Below are 12,654 nucleotides of genomic sequence, written 5' to 3'. Positions count from 1 at the left end.
TGAAAATACTCAGGAGTTTAAATATTTATTTTGCTTGTGAAATTCGTACTCTTTTTAGTCAGGTTTCACATTCATATTCAAATCCTACGAATGAATCCCTCGTTAATTTCTGTTTTGAAGCAGCAAGACGATCTTAATTACTTCCAATGCTACAGCCTAGATCTATGTTAAGTTATTTTTACAAACCTTGTTTCTCTGTTCCTCAACGAGTACTTCAAAGATCATAGTATGTTTAGGGAAATATCAAAGAGAACATATAACAAATAAATATATATCATGGTTAAGCCAGAACACACTAACAAGTATCATGAGAGAGCTGTACAAGCAATAGGTCTCAAATCACCAAGATGTAAATCCATAAAACATAAAAGCAAACTCCAGTACTGCGTGAATTAAAGAACAATGAACGAATCTCTGTTCTAAAACACTTGAAAGCCTTCAAGGCTTATATCCATAGCCATAACTGCCATCTCTCTTGTTGTTCCTTAAAGCACAGCAGCCAACAGAGTAGACAATGATAAGGAAGACGAGGAAGATGATGTTGACTACTGCAACTTTCTTCCACGCGCTCTTGACGTTGTCGAGAAGACCCGCCTTGCAAGATTGGCAATCGAAGCAGAGCTTGTTTGGTGCGTTGTCCCAGCTTTGGCAGTCTGGATTTGGTTGTGTTCCGGCCGTCTTGGTCCAGTTTGTGGCACTTACGTAAGTGAATTGGCATTGCTCTGAGGGTTTGCAGCAACCAGACTGTAACACAAAACAAAAAAGATTCATTAGTTAGTTGTAGCTGTAAGAAAAAACAAAATTCACACAAAGAATTATGTTCTTATATCTAATGTCTGTCGTCCATATTCATAAAAAAGATTCTCAATTTCAAAAAGGTAGAATCTTTTTGCTAAAAGTAAAAAAGTTCGGATCTTTAAAGACATGTGAAGAGAATCAAAGGTTCTGAGGATCAGAGAAGATTGAAAAGTCCAATTCCTTTCAGACTTTGATCACAATCTTTTCAAACAAAACAAGACTCTAAGAAACAGAGAAACTTTAAGACAGTAAGGAATCAGATCCATGATTCCAACCAAAACTAAAGCATATAAGAATCGTTTACCTGAAGGGCAGTGAGATGTTCGTTGTAGAAGTTGTTGACAGGAACACCAACAAGTTTATCGTCAAGCTTAGAACAGACCTTGCTGTCAACGAGACAACTCCTAATCTTATTCCAGTTCTTGTCACTGTTCACACGTTTCTGCAACCAGTTAGAGTAATCTCCAAGTCTATACTCTTTATACCCTCTCCCAGAAACCTTTTCTCCTGCGCCTTTGTTAGTCACAACAAAGGCGAAAACCGTTATGGAGAAGACGAGGAGAATCAAGAGGAACATGACAAAGAGGTAAGTCCAGAGAAGCCATGTGACTCTGCAACAGGAACCGATCAAACCAACGATCGCTACAACCATAAGGAAACCTCCGAGAGCGATCACGGGTTTGTCGAGAAAACCCTCACACTCCGTTGAGCCGTTTTGGCTAAGCCAGATTCCTCCAGCTAAGATGGGAATAGAGAGGAGGAAGACGATGAAGTTGAGTATGCCAACGAGGTTGTTGCTACAGCGAACCATGATTTTAAGAAATCGAATTTGGAGAAAAAGGTTGAGAATTTAGGAAACCCAGAAGAGAATTTGAGAGAATTAATGAGGGGAAGGAGAGTTATATAAAGAGAATTGAAACGCGTGAAAGGAAGGAAGTTCCGAGACGTTTCCGTGTTGCTTAATGATATCTCTTCTCCTTCCTTCTCCTAGTAGGTGATGAACTTGAGACTCTTTAAACTTTCACGCGCTTTATCGCGGCTGGTGCATGTTTTGAGATTAGCCTAATCTGATTAGGACCTGCAGTTAGTTTATACTCCCTCTCTTTCTAAATCTAAATAGTTTTAGGAAAAACAATTTGTTTCATAATATAAGTAATTTACATATTTCAATACATTTTTTTCAATTATTAGATATTGTGTGACCAATAAAATAATGTTAGGTTTTTAATAATTGGTTGAATTAATTGGTTAAATGATATATTTTTTTAAATAATAATTTTCTAAATATTCGTGTTTTTAAGTAAAACTACCTATAATTAAAAATGGAGAGAGTATTATTTTATTATTTCTTTTTGTTATGTCATTATCTTATTTCTTTCTGATTACTACTAATGTCAAAAATTGATATTCTCTTTTGGCTTTTAGAGATGAAAAGGTTTCCAAAGTTTTTTTTTTAATATTATATTCTAAATCAAATTTTGTTTTTAATAAAACAAAGAAAATAGAGAAAATACAACAAATAGTTGGCATCGAAGTTTGCGATTTACTAGCTGTGCAATTCCAAGAGCATAATTACGGTGAAACTTGTTTTCGGTTTCTTAATTTTTTTTTTGTTTTGTCTGATTTAAAAAAGTTAAAAAAAAGGAACCAATTTCGGACTGCCATGTGTCAGTATAATCCGCAAACAGTACAAGAAACTGTCCAAAGTCGACTCTTATTTCGTGACTTCTGCAACCGATTTTTAAAAAACAAGTGCGACCCACACCTTTAAAACCCCATTAGTATACTGCGATAATCATGGCTTAAGGACATACGATTGATCAGGTTTCTTAGGGCATCTCCAACTTTTCTAAAATAGAGTTTAGAGTAAAAATATTCTTTTTTTTATCGACAAATGTTCTAATGATATTCTATTTTTCACTCTATAGAGTGAAAAATAGATTTACTCTCAAATATAGAGTAACTTGTTTTTTTTTTGTTCATTATTCTATGTTTTACTCTAAAATAGAGTACCATTGAATCAAACTCAAACTCTATCATAGAGTTACTCTATTTTAGAGTAAACCATTGGAGATGTCTGAGAGAGGATTTCTTAGCTTCTAACTAAAAAAAACTAAGAAACGTCTCTTCTATCTCTTATTTTAGGTCTGGGCATCCGGGTCCTCGGGTCGGGTTCGGATCGGGTCTTGTCGGGTCCGGGTCCTTCGGATCCTAGAAATTTAGACCCATATATGTACCTATAATTTTTCGGGTCGGTTTCGGTCGGGTCTTGTCGGGTCCGGGTCCGTTCGGATCTATAATTTCAATACCCGTAAAATATCCATAATTTTCGGGTATATTTCGGATCCGGGTCGGTTCGGGTATTTAGGACCCGATATACCCGAAAACTCTAAAAATGCCCGAAGAATCGCAAAAATACCCAAAAATTTATCCAAAATCAGACCCAAAAACCCAAAACATACCCGAATTATATTTTCTAAAAATCTAAAAATTTACCCAAAACCTACAATTATACCCGAAAACCGGAACCCAAAACTTTTAAAAAATATGAAATACCAAAAATATACCCAATCACCCAAATATATACAATTATTTGCAGATACTTCGGGTACCCGAACGGGTCTCGGGTAGGACCCGGACCCGAACCGAGACCCGCGGATCTAAAAAAAATCCAATAGGTACATTAGCATGGACCCGGACCCGAACCTATATTTTCGGGTCGGTTCCGATTCAGGTCTTCGGGTCCGGGTAAAATGCTCAAACCTATCTTATTTAGGAGATGTCTCTTAATTTTTTTTTAGTTAAAAACTAAGAAACGTCTCTTATATTCGCTAAAAGACCTTCCTAAGAAACTTGCATTAATCATGGTCTAAAGATTTTATTAGCTAAACGGACGAGTCGGCTTTTAAGTGTAGATGAAAGGTCTCTTCTAAAGGTTTTGTCAAATGGATTATTTACAATTTTTCCTTTACTGTTAAACTTTCTTTTATTACATGCAAAGTTAAATTGTTCACATAAACTTGTCTCCAAATTATCCAATAATTATCTACAACCATAGCCTAAAAAAATCATGACTAATATATTAAATCTTTGATTTTGCTCTATAAAACTTTTGTTTACCATTTTGTTTCTCATGCCCATAATCGCTACCCTAAATTGATTCTACTGGTCATCCATCCTTGACATCGAAGTTTAACGAACAAACCAACATTGCCAGCCGAAAGTTCGATTAATTATGGTTTCCCAATTGTGAAGCCAAACAAAGATGAAGCGGATAACATGTAGTCAACTTCATCTTGCAAAACTTCCACCTCGATACGCAGGTGATGATGTCATCTGAGCTCGCTGATGTGGAAACAAATTGATATGCTCAAATTAATCATAACCTACTCTATCAAATAATAGGTTCAGTTATAGTACTTAAAGATTGTATCCAGGTAGTCTCTAAGATTACACAATAGATTTGCTGTTTTCGAAGTAAAAGTAGAGATTAATGATGTAAAGCAGGAAATTAAGAGAAGGTGTTTGTAAGTTATCAAAATGAGGAGAACCTAGACTTAGGTGAACTCTCACGTACAATAGGAATGCAAACTAAGTAAGTTATTAGGTATTTATTAAAGGAGTATTCTCGAACTCAAACTCAATAATCATTCAACTTTTGTATGTAAAGATTATCTAATGTTTAGACCTAGGAATCCAGCTTTCGTATGTATCCTCGGGGAGTGTTGATCGATTCTTCTTGCGGAGTGTTGGTCGATACTACTTCTAAACAAGCTTTAGCAAATAGGTTTGATGTGTTCTCTAACCACCTGGACAAGCTCTCGGATGCGCCAAGCTAATTAGATCATCTAAGTTTCAATTCAGACAATAGACCAAGCTCTCACTTGCGCCAATTAATCCTAAGATCTAAGTTTAAGGTGATTCATCCCAAGCTTAGCAGTAAGAACAACCAGATGAAAAACTATTTGATTTCCCCTAATAATAATACAAATTTAGTAAACCATCAAGTAACCTTTGAAGAACCCTAAATCTAACAAAATAACTACTCATGCATAATCACGGAAAACATAATAATAGTTTGAATAAACTGCAATAAATAAGTAAGAAAATAGAGTAAAGAAACAAAGGGAGTTCAAGATCTTCTCTCAAAAGGTGTTCAGATCTCTCTCTCCGATCCTAAGCTATCTCCTCTAGAATAATGAAGAGTATCCGTAAACAATGGCTTAAAAACAATAAATATAGGTCAAAAAAATGTTGTGGGCTTTTTGTAAATAAAGGAAACTCCAGGGCCAAAACTACAATTCTTGGATCTTCATTAAAACTCGTCGGGCCTGAATTGGAGGAGTGTCGATAGGCACCCAAGGTGTGGTGTTGTTCGACATCTTGTTGATTCTCAACTGCTTCCTGTCGTGAGTCATATTAACCACTCTTCAGTAAAACAAGCACAACTTTAGATCTAACCTTCATATGAACCTCAAACCGGTGGCATTAGAAAGCTAATATGATCTTAATCGCACCGTGAGAAGGTCTCCATCCATATCTACACTTCTGACACGTCTGCGAAGTCCTGTATCTCCAAAAGCTCCAAAATCTCCAAAGTTTCCCAAAACGTACGTACCTGACCCTGAAAACACTCTACGACAGACTCATAACACATATATTAGACCTTAGACTCAATAAAGAATTTATACCATGGTCTAAAAGTGGTAAAAACTATGGTATATCACAAATATATCCGTATCATTTTCGAAATTTTTAGACAGTTACTTATTATTTTTCTATGAAAATCTCATTAATTAGTTGGTGTCGCTTTGATTTATATTTGCTATTATTAAGTATCCTTAAACTACAATAACTGTTTGCATGTTACATTTGTAATCCTTTAGTTGCGATTGTTCAATTTTGTGTTTAAGATATGTCCTTTCATATATTAAAAAAAAAAAATTCTTCAATTGCATCTAAACCAAATTCAAAATCTGACTGTTACACTTTTCAAATTGCAGTATCAGACACAAAATACAAAGAAAAAACCTCCTTTGTATCCATTAAGGAGATGGAATATACTCTCGCCTCTTCCTCATCGTTTCTGTAAAGATTGTTTGCAGCTGACTGCTATCCAACCCATCCTCGTCTGAACATATATTCCAAAGCAAATATCATCGGCTCTATAGTAACTTTACTTCAAGGTACACTAGAATTTCAGTCCTTACTAGAAACTCAGCTTGCTCGTTTGTTCCAGTTGCCAGTTGCCAGTATAGCATGATGTTCCAACTCCGCAAAACTTATACATTCTCTGCTCTGTCGCCAACTAGTTACGTTCTACAAATATGAAATTTGGCTCTTATTTGGAAACAACATTCTATGGTTTTCGCTTCATTAATTCCAAGATATCTTAAACTACGAACCTTTTGTTGACAAAGTCTGTGACATGGAATCATCCGGAGTTATCTCCACAGGCGGAACAATGTGGAAGAGACTATTCGAAAATGAAGATCTAGACATTACCGTACCTGAAGTTCATGAGATGCTGGAAAATTCAACTCTCTCTGAATGGAAGTGGCTGCAACTTGCTCTTATTGCTCTTGTAGACGGTTTAATAGTATGTGGTAACAAGCATCTTAAAGTGTCACCATCATACATCGAAATAATTGAGGACCCTTTATAAAATGTGATCCCGTCTCAAGCAGAAAACCACATCATGTAACTAATGGCTTTTAAAGCAAGCCATTCTCTTATTGAGAAGATTCCTAAACCCGGAAATTTGTCCACCTTCTTGCAAGAACCTGACGGTTGTAATTTAATAATTACTTTTTTTTTCTAATAGGTGGCAAAATGGTTGTTCTGGTTGCTTGAGTGGTATTGTTAATTTGTCCGACATTTGAACATACTTGGCTCTATATCTGAGTATTTGTTATGTCACAAAACGGTTCCTTCGAGCACCATTTGATCCCAAAGTATATGATTGTCTTCCACCTAAATAAGACATATTAAAAGAACAGACTAATCATAATGTATAAGTTACATATAAGCAATGAAGGTAAGATCATATGTTTCCTAAGTGGTGGAGAATCATCTGTAACAATAGAACTTGTCGAATTTAGAACTGTATTCGAGAAGCCATGCTTTTATGAAATAATAAAAAAATGGAGAATGTTAATTTATTATTAGCGAACATTAAGAATGAAAATACATAATGGTACAATAAACATTACTTTTTGATAAGAAGTTTTATCATTTACATAACAAATATTAATGGATGGTCTTCTTCCAAATACAAATTTAAAATTCTTATAAAATGTTAATGACGTGTACATTGGGATCTTTATATAGATCAGTTTTACCTAAAGAGATGAAGTCAATTCAATAGAAATTTGAATTGTTTTAAGATCCAGTACATAAGAACACAACTACGTAAGAACACAATTAACATATTTTTCTCCATGCAAAAGATAAGGGCATCTTCAATGATTACCATATCGATAACATAAACATCGTTATCTTTATTCTCTATTACGTTTTTTGATGAATAGAGATACAAATCTTCCCTTTAGACTTTGGTAAAATAGTTGAAGATTTTTCACCATTGTCCATGTTCGGAAGATCAAGTCTCTTAAAATCATAAAATGGAATAGTGAATAAAGATCCATGGTAATTTCAAGCTTTTGATTGTGCTCTTATGCATATCATTTGGTATCCTTAACTCTGTGGAGTTGAACCATGTTTGTTGCTTTTATAGTTCTTATTTTTGTTTTCTGCTACTCATGACTGGAACATGATATCACCTTATCTTGCAAGATTGAGCAAGTTTATGTTTTTTTTTGTGTATTTTGAACTACTAGACACAGGTGGGTATATTTTTTTTTATCAAAAAAATTGTCATAAGTAAAAATTATACACAGGTGGGTGTATAATTTTATTTTCTTTATCTGTATTCATATGTACATATTTTTCAAAGAAAAATTGTGATAAGTAAAAACCGAAACTGGAACTGAAATATTATTTTTCTTTTTGTATTATATGAGGCTTCACAGCCTTTTCATAGATTTGTAGGCTGCTTTTATGGCTCATGGATCTTATTATAATCCTCAGGTGACAGCAAAGTCTTTCTAGGTGAACAAATTACTAAGTATACATTTTTCTTTCTTCTGCTTTAGTTAAAATGTTGGATGACTATTTTTTCTTGTTCATATCACATGCCAAACAGAGTTAAGAGGCAGAAGTAATGGCCATATTTTCAAATTTGTAGAATTATGATAAGTAGTAATGATAAGAGTTTTTGTTTTCTGTGACGATGAGACTTCTTTTGTCCGAACCAATGACCTCAAAGTGCCTTCAAGAATACAAATAATCAAAGATACCAGTCAAATTTATAAACTCATAAAACAAAAGAAGAAAATTCAATGGACATTAGTTGGTACTGTTTAGGAGATCTCCCAATCCCAACTACATACTACAAAAGAATTATCCCTAAAAACAGAAGAGGAAAACATGATTTACTCATCAGTGGTTCTAAGAGGTTGAGGAAGAAGATATTGTGTTGAGATTAAGCTAAAGTGTTCTCCTGTGCAATGACTTAAGATACCTAATGTAATTAAGGATAACTATAGGTTCGTATAAATCTGTGTCTTTGTTTTTTTTTCCACAATCTCCATCTATTTTTTTTTTTTTGAAACACGACATTTAATTGATTAGGTGGATTTTTTAGGAGAAATGAAGGCATCACCAACAACCAAGGTTTCAGATACAAGCAGATCATCCTTTGCCAATTTATCATCAACTACATTCCTCTCGAGGTATCTTAGAAAAACAAACACCGTCGAAATTTGAGGCATATGCCAAAATATCATGAACAGTTCTATAGAGCTCGGCTAGGCAAGCTTCAGAGTTGATTGTCTTGATGAGCTGGGCTGCATCAGACTCAAAGTGCACCATCTTCATATGTGTCTTTGTTTTTTTCCACAATCTCCATCTATAGATCATAATTACTACCATAATAGAATATATAAATTAGGAGAAATGTTACATATAATCTAATTCCTACAACGAGTAGAATTGGTTTGTATGCGTCAATGTCTTTTAGAGACGATAGGTATTTCCCAGTTTTGAATATGGTCTGGCAATAATGTAAGTAACTGCCTAATTAACAAATTAATCTAAAATATCAAGTTAGTGAAAATCATAAACTATATACTAAATACTGTTTATTTTCTTGCATATATATTGACAATTTTTTTCATATATATTGACAATTAAATTGTTGCATTCAGAATATAAATTTTATTTTGTTTAAATTGTCACGCAAAACATTATTAAAAAAACAAACATCATTATTATACACATCACAAACACATAATTAACCAGAGCTTCCAAAATTCTTATAGCCTAAATAAAAAACTAAACGAACCGTGCACATGTTCAAACCTTCCATTCCACAAGTTTGTTGAATATGAAAATTATTCATAGTTATTACAATTAATTATAACATACTAGATTCGCTCGGATAAATACCTTACCACTACGTGGACCTCTCCTTTTATATATCAATATTTATTTATTTTTCAGTTTTTGAAGCCAAAATTTCAATATTTGTTTATACGAAAGCCCGCGCGTTAAAAATGTTAACCCCATTGATATTAACATTTTAAACCTTTTCTTATTACCTTTTCAACTAATTACAAGATTTATTAAGTAGTCATATAATCGTTAACCATTATTGCTATACAGAAATAAATAGCTTAATAATACGTTTAACATTATATATGTAAGTTTTTAGTTTTAAGTATAATCGGAATATTAATAAATAAAACCAAATTATTTAGATGTTAATATATGATAAATCAATGACATTTAATGAATTCTTTTAAAAATATATAAAAAAAACTCAACCATAATTTAATACTGATATGAAACTAAAAATATATATACTTTCATATTCCAACAAAAGACATAATATAAAATTATCTGATAACAAAAAAAAAGTTACATAATGAAATAAGATAACTTATACTAAAACAAAGAGATTAAATTGTATATACCGACATAATAAAAATAGAACACGACTTCATTAATAATCGAAACAATCATATTAAAAATTTTAGGAAATTTCTAATGAAATTGACTTTGAGTTTGTTACAACAAACGAATTCAGCAGAAAGAAATGATAAAAATATTAAAAGAAATTACAAAATAGCATTCCATACATAATTAAAATAAAATCATTTTAACTAAAAAATGTTAAAAAGAAAAATGGGTATAATGTAATAAATTTCCACGCGAAACGCATACTTAGCCTAGTATCATATATATAGTAACGAGGGTCTTCTTAAAAAAATTGAAGAAAAATCTTTTTCCAAAATTATTTTTATTCTAAATATTTATATATATCATATATTTATAAGAAAGTTTAATAATTATCATTTACCCTTTTAAATGAAATCTAATTTAGTCAGTTTAAATTTTATGAGTTAATTTAAGTACAAAAACATGTTTTGGGCTATGTGAACGTATGTGAAGCCGTTTTGACATATTTTTATATTTGTTAACATATTAGAATCAAAGGTAATTATTTGGGTTCCAGTATACTAATATATATAAACCAGAATCTTTGACCAACACAAAAACAAGAATATTATAGGTTGTTAGTTACTGCAAAATCAGAACTAATTGCAACAAAAATCTCCAGCTGTTATCTTTTTGCTCCACTCTTAAAACACCAACCCTTTTATCATTTTCTTAAGCCATCAATCTATCGAAACAACCACACAAGAAGAAAAGCAAAAATGGTTGAACAAAAGAGATTCGCTCTATTTCTGGCTACGTCCGATTCAGCGTTCGTGAAGAAGACGAACGGAGGTTATTTTAATGTGTTTGTTTCCACATTCGGAGAAGAAGGAGAGCAATGGGATCTCTTCCGAGTGATCGACGGCGAGTTTCCGGAGGAGAAAGATCTTGATAAGTACGATGGATTCGTTATCAGTGGAAGCCTCCATGACGCTTTCGGTGAGGCCGATTGGATCGTTAAGCTTTGTTCCCTTTGTCAAAAACTTGACGACATGAAGAAGAAGATTCTCGGTATCTGCTTTGGCCATCAGGTTCTCACCCTAGAATTATTTTCTTATGATTATAGTTGCTGATTTGATTTGATCCGTAAAATCCATACGTAATTAGGGCTTTCAAAACCCACCCATTTGATTTAATAATCACTCAAATTCAACAGTATTTTTAACACTCTTTGTTACACTATGCATTGGCAAAGAAGAAGCTATTTTTGCTTATTTGAAACTGTAATCAATAAATGAGTGTATGGTGAAAAGGAAGCATCTATTGTTTGTTTGCGTATATATAGGTTGCGTTTTCTCAAAATGATCGCAAAACGTTAATCATCTTACTTTTGCAGAATAATATACATGAAAAGTTAGACGTTAGGTAGAAGTATTAAGATTTTCTTCGTTCCTTTTGTTTAAATGTAAACGAGAAGGTATAAATTAGCGTTTGAAACGATCCAGACTGCAGTGGTTAGTACCATTTTATTAGATTTCTTGATTCAAAAGATTTGTAATGAATGAATGATTCATTCTCTTGTTGTTGTTGAAAGCAGATACTATGTAGAATAAAAGGAGGGAAAATTGGAAGAGCAAGTAGAGGTGCAGACATGGGGCTAAGAAGCATAAGAATGGCTAAAGACGCAGTGAAACCAGGTGGTTTCTTCGGAGAGAAGACTCCGAATTCATTAGCCATTATAAAATGCCATCAAGACGAAGTTTTGGAGCTCCCTGAGTCAGCTACACTGCTTGCTTATTCAGACAAATGCAACGTCGAAATGGCCTCCTTTGGGAATCATTTCCTCAGCATCCAAGGCCATCCTGAGTACAACAAAGAGATTCTATTCGAGATCATTGACCGCGTAGTCAATATGAAGTTAATGGAGGTTTACTTACTTTATTATCTTTTGTCCCATTTGTCTTCGATGTTGCAGTCTCCAAGCTTTTGAATGTTTTCTTTTTTTTTTGTCTTGTTCCCAGCAAGATTGTGCGGATAAGGCAAAGGAAACGATGAAAAACCGGGAACCAGATCGGAAACAATGGCAGACTCTCTGCAAAAGCTTTTTGAAAGGAAGATCCGAGCAACTTTAATATATAAAACAATTTCTGTGGAATGAATATTCAGAAATGTTTCTATCTATTTATGCAATAAATTTCAAAATGTTAAGTTTAACGTCAGTTAAACGATGAACAAAAGCAGCAGAGTTGGATTAAAATTATATGTAATGAATTTCAAAATGTTTCATCTATTTATCTATACAGAAGAAGGAACGGGAAAATCTCGAATAATGTTGGATTTCTCTCCTTAAGCCCAAAACTAATCAAATCATAATCAAGCCTTTGTCCAAGAAGAAGAAACATCTAGAGAAAATTGGAGAAGTATAGAAGAAGAATTGTGTAGAAGAAGAGAGAAAATTATAGAGTTAGATATTTTGAAATAAAATAATAATTTAGAGAAATTTAGAACATGTTAGAGTGTGCTCATTCACTTGTATAAATAGGGGTGCTTAGCACCATTTGTAATCATCCAAGAATCAAGCAAAGCAATAGAGAGAAAACATTTTATAAAGAGTTCTAAGAGTCTTTAAGAAATCTCCAAACACAAGCCTTAGTGAAAATCTCTTTCCTAAAATAAGAAGGTTATCTTAAACACTAACCGTCTACATTCCATCTCAACCTCTCAAAGAAATTATTATCCGCTAATTTTCCCAACAACTGGTATCAGAGCAAGGTTACCGTTCTCTTTGAAGAAGTAAAGATGGAGGCCACCGTTACCTTTGAAGGTGACATGTTCAAGCTCACGACGGACAACTTC

General features: G+C 33.3%; 2 protein-coding genes across 2 annotated transcripts; one reads left to right on the top strand and one right to left on the bottom strand.

Moving 5' to 3' along the window:
* Nucleotides 1–255: 255 nt before the first annotated feature.
* LOC106401375 (tetraspanin-8) lies at nt 256–1,912 on the bottom strand. The gene is made up of 2 exons (XM_048752811.1): nt 1,103–1,912; nt 256–744 (listed from the first exon to the last, which is right to left on the bottom strand). The coding sequence occupies exons 1-2, from the start codon at nt 1,607–1,609 to the stop codon at nt 439–441; spliced, it is 813 nt and encodes a 270-aa protein (XP_048608768.1). The 5' UTR covers nt 1,610–1,912; the 3' UTR covers nt 256–438.
* Nucleotides 1,913–7,580: 5,668 nt separating this feature from the next.
* Nucleotides 7,581–12,180, top strand: LOC106400381 (gamma-glutamyl peptidase 5-like). The gene is made up of 3 exons (XM_013840750.3): nt 7,581–10,889; nt 11,396–11,725; nt 11,820–12,180. The coding sequence occupies exons 1-3, from the start codon at nt 10,578–10,580 to the stop codon at nt 11,928–11,930; spliced, it is 753 nt and encodes a 250-aa protein (XP_013696204.1). The 5' UTR covers nt 7,581–10,577; the 3' UTR covers nt 11,931–12,180.
* The last annotated feature ends 474 nt before the right edge of the window (nt 12,181–12,654 follow it).

This window comes from Brassica napus, chromosome C3 (genome assembly GCF_020379485.1).
Source record: "Brassica napus cultivar Da-Ae chromosome C3, Da-Ae, whole genome shotgun sequence".
Classification (NCBI taxonomy): domain Eukaryota; kingdom Viridiplantae; phylum Streptophyta; class Magnoliopsida; order Brassicales; family Brassicaceae; genus Brassica; species Brassica napus.
The sequence above is the reverse complement of the archived record's forward strand: the minus strand, read 5'-3'. Positions and strand labels throughout refer to the sequence as shown.

What these genes read in the sequence shown, in the direction of transcription:
- LOC106400381 (XM_013840750.3), top strand. Translation starts at nt 10,578, where the DNA reads ATGGTTGAACAAAAGAGATTCGCTCTATTTCTGGCTACGTCCGATTCA. An exon ending in GTATCTGCTTTGGCCATCAG is followed by an intron (nt 10,890 to 11,395) that starts GTTCTCACCCTA and finishes TGTTGAAAGCAG; the next exon opens with ATACTATGTAGAATAAAAGG. An exon ending in TCAATATGAAGTTAATGGAG is followed by an intron (nt 11,726 to 11,819) that starts GTTTACTTACTT and finishes TCTTGTTCCCAG; the next exon opens with CAAGATTGTGCGGATAAGGC.
- LOC106401375 (XM_048752811.1), bottom strand. Translation starts at nt 1,609, where the DNA reads ATGGTTCGCTGTAGCAACAACCTCGTTGGCATACTCAACTTCATCGTC. An exon ending in AACATCTCACTGCCCTTCAG is followed by an intron (nt 745 to 1,102) that starts GTAAACGATTCT and finishes TTTGTGTTACAG; the next exon opens with TCTGGTTGCTGCAAACCCTC.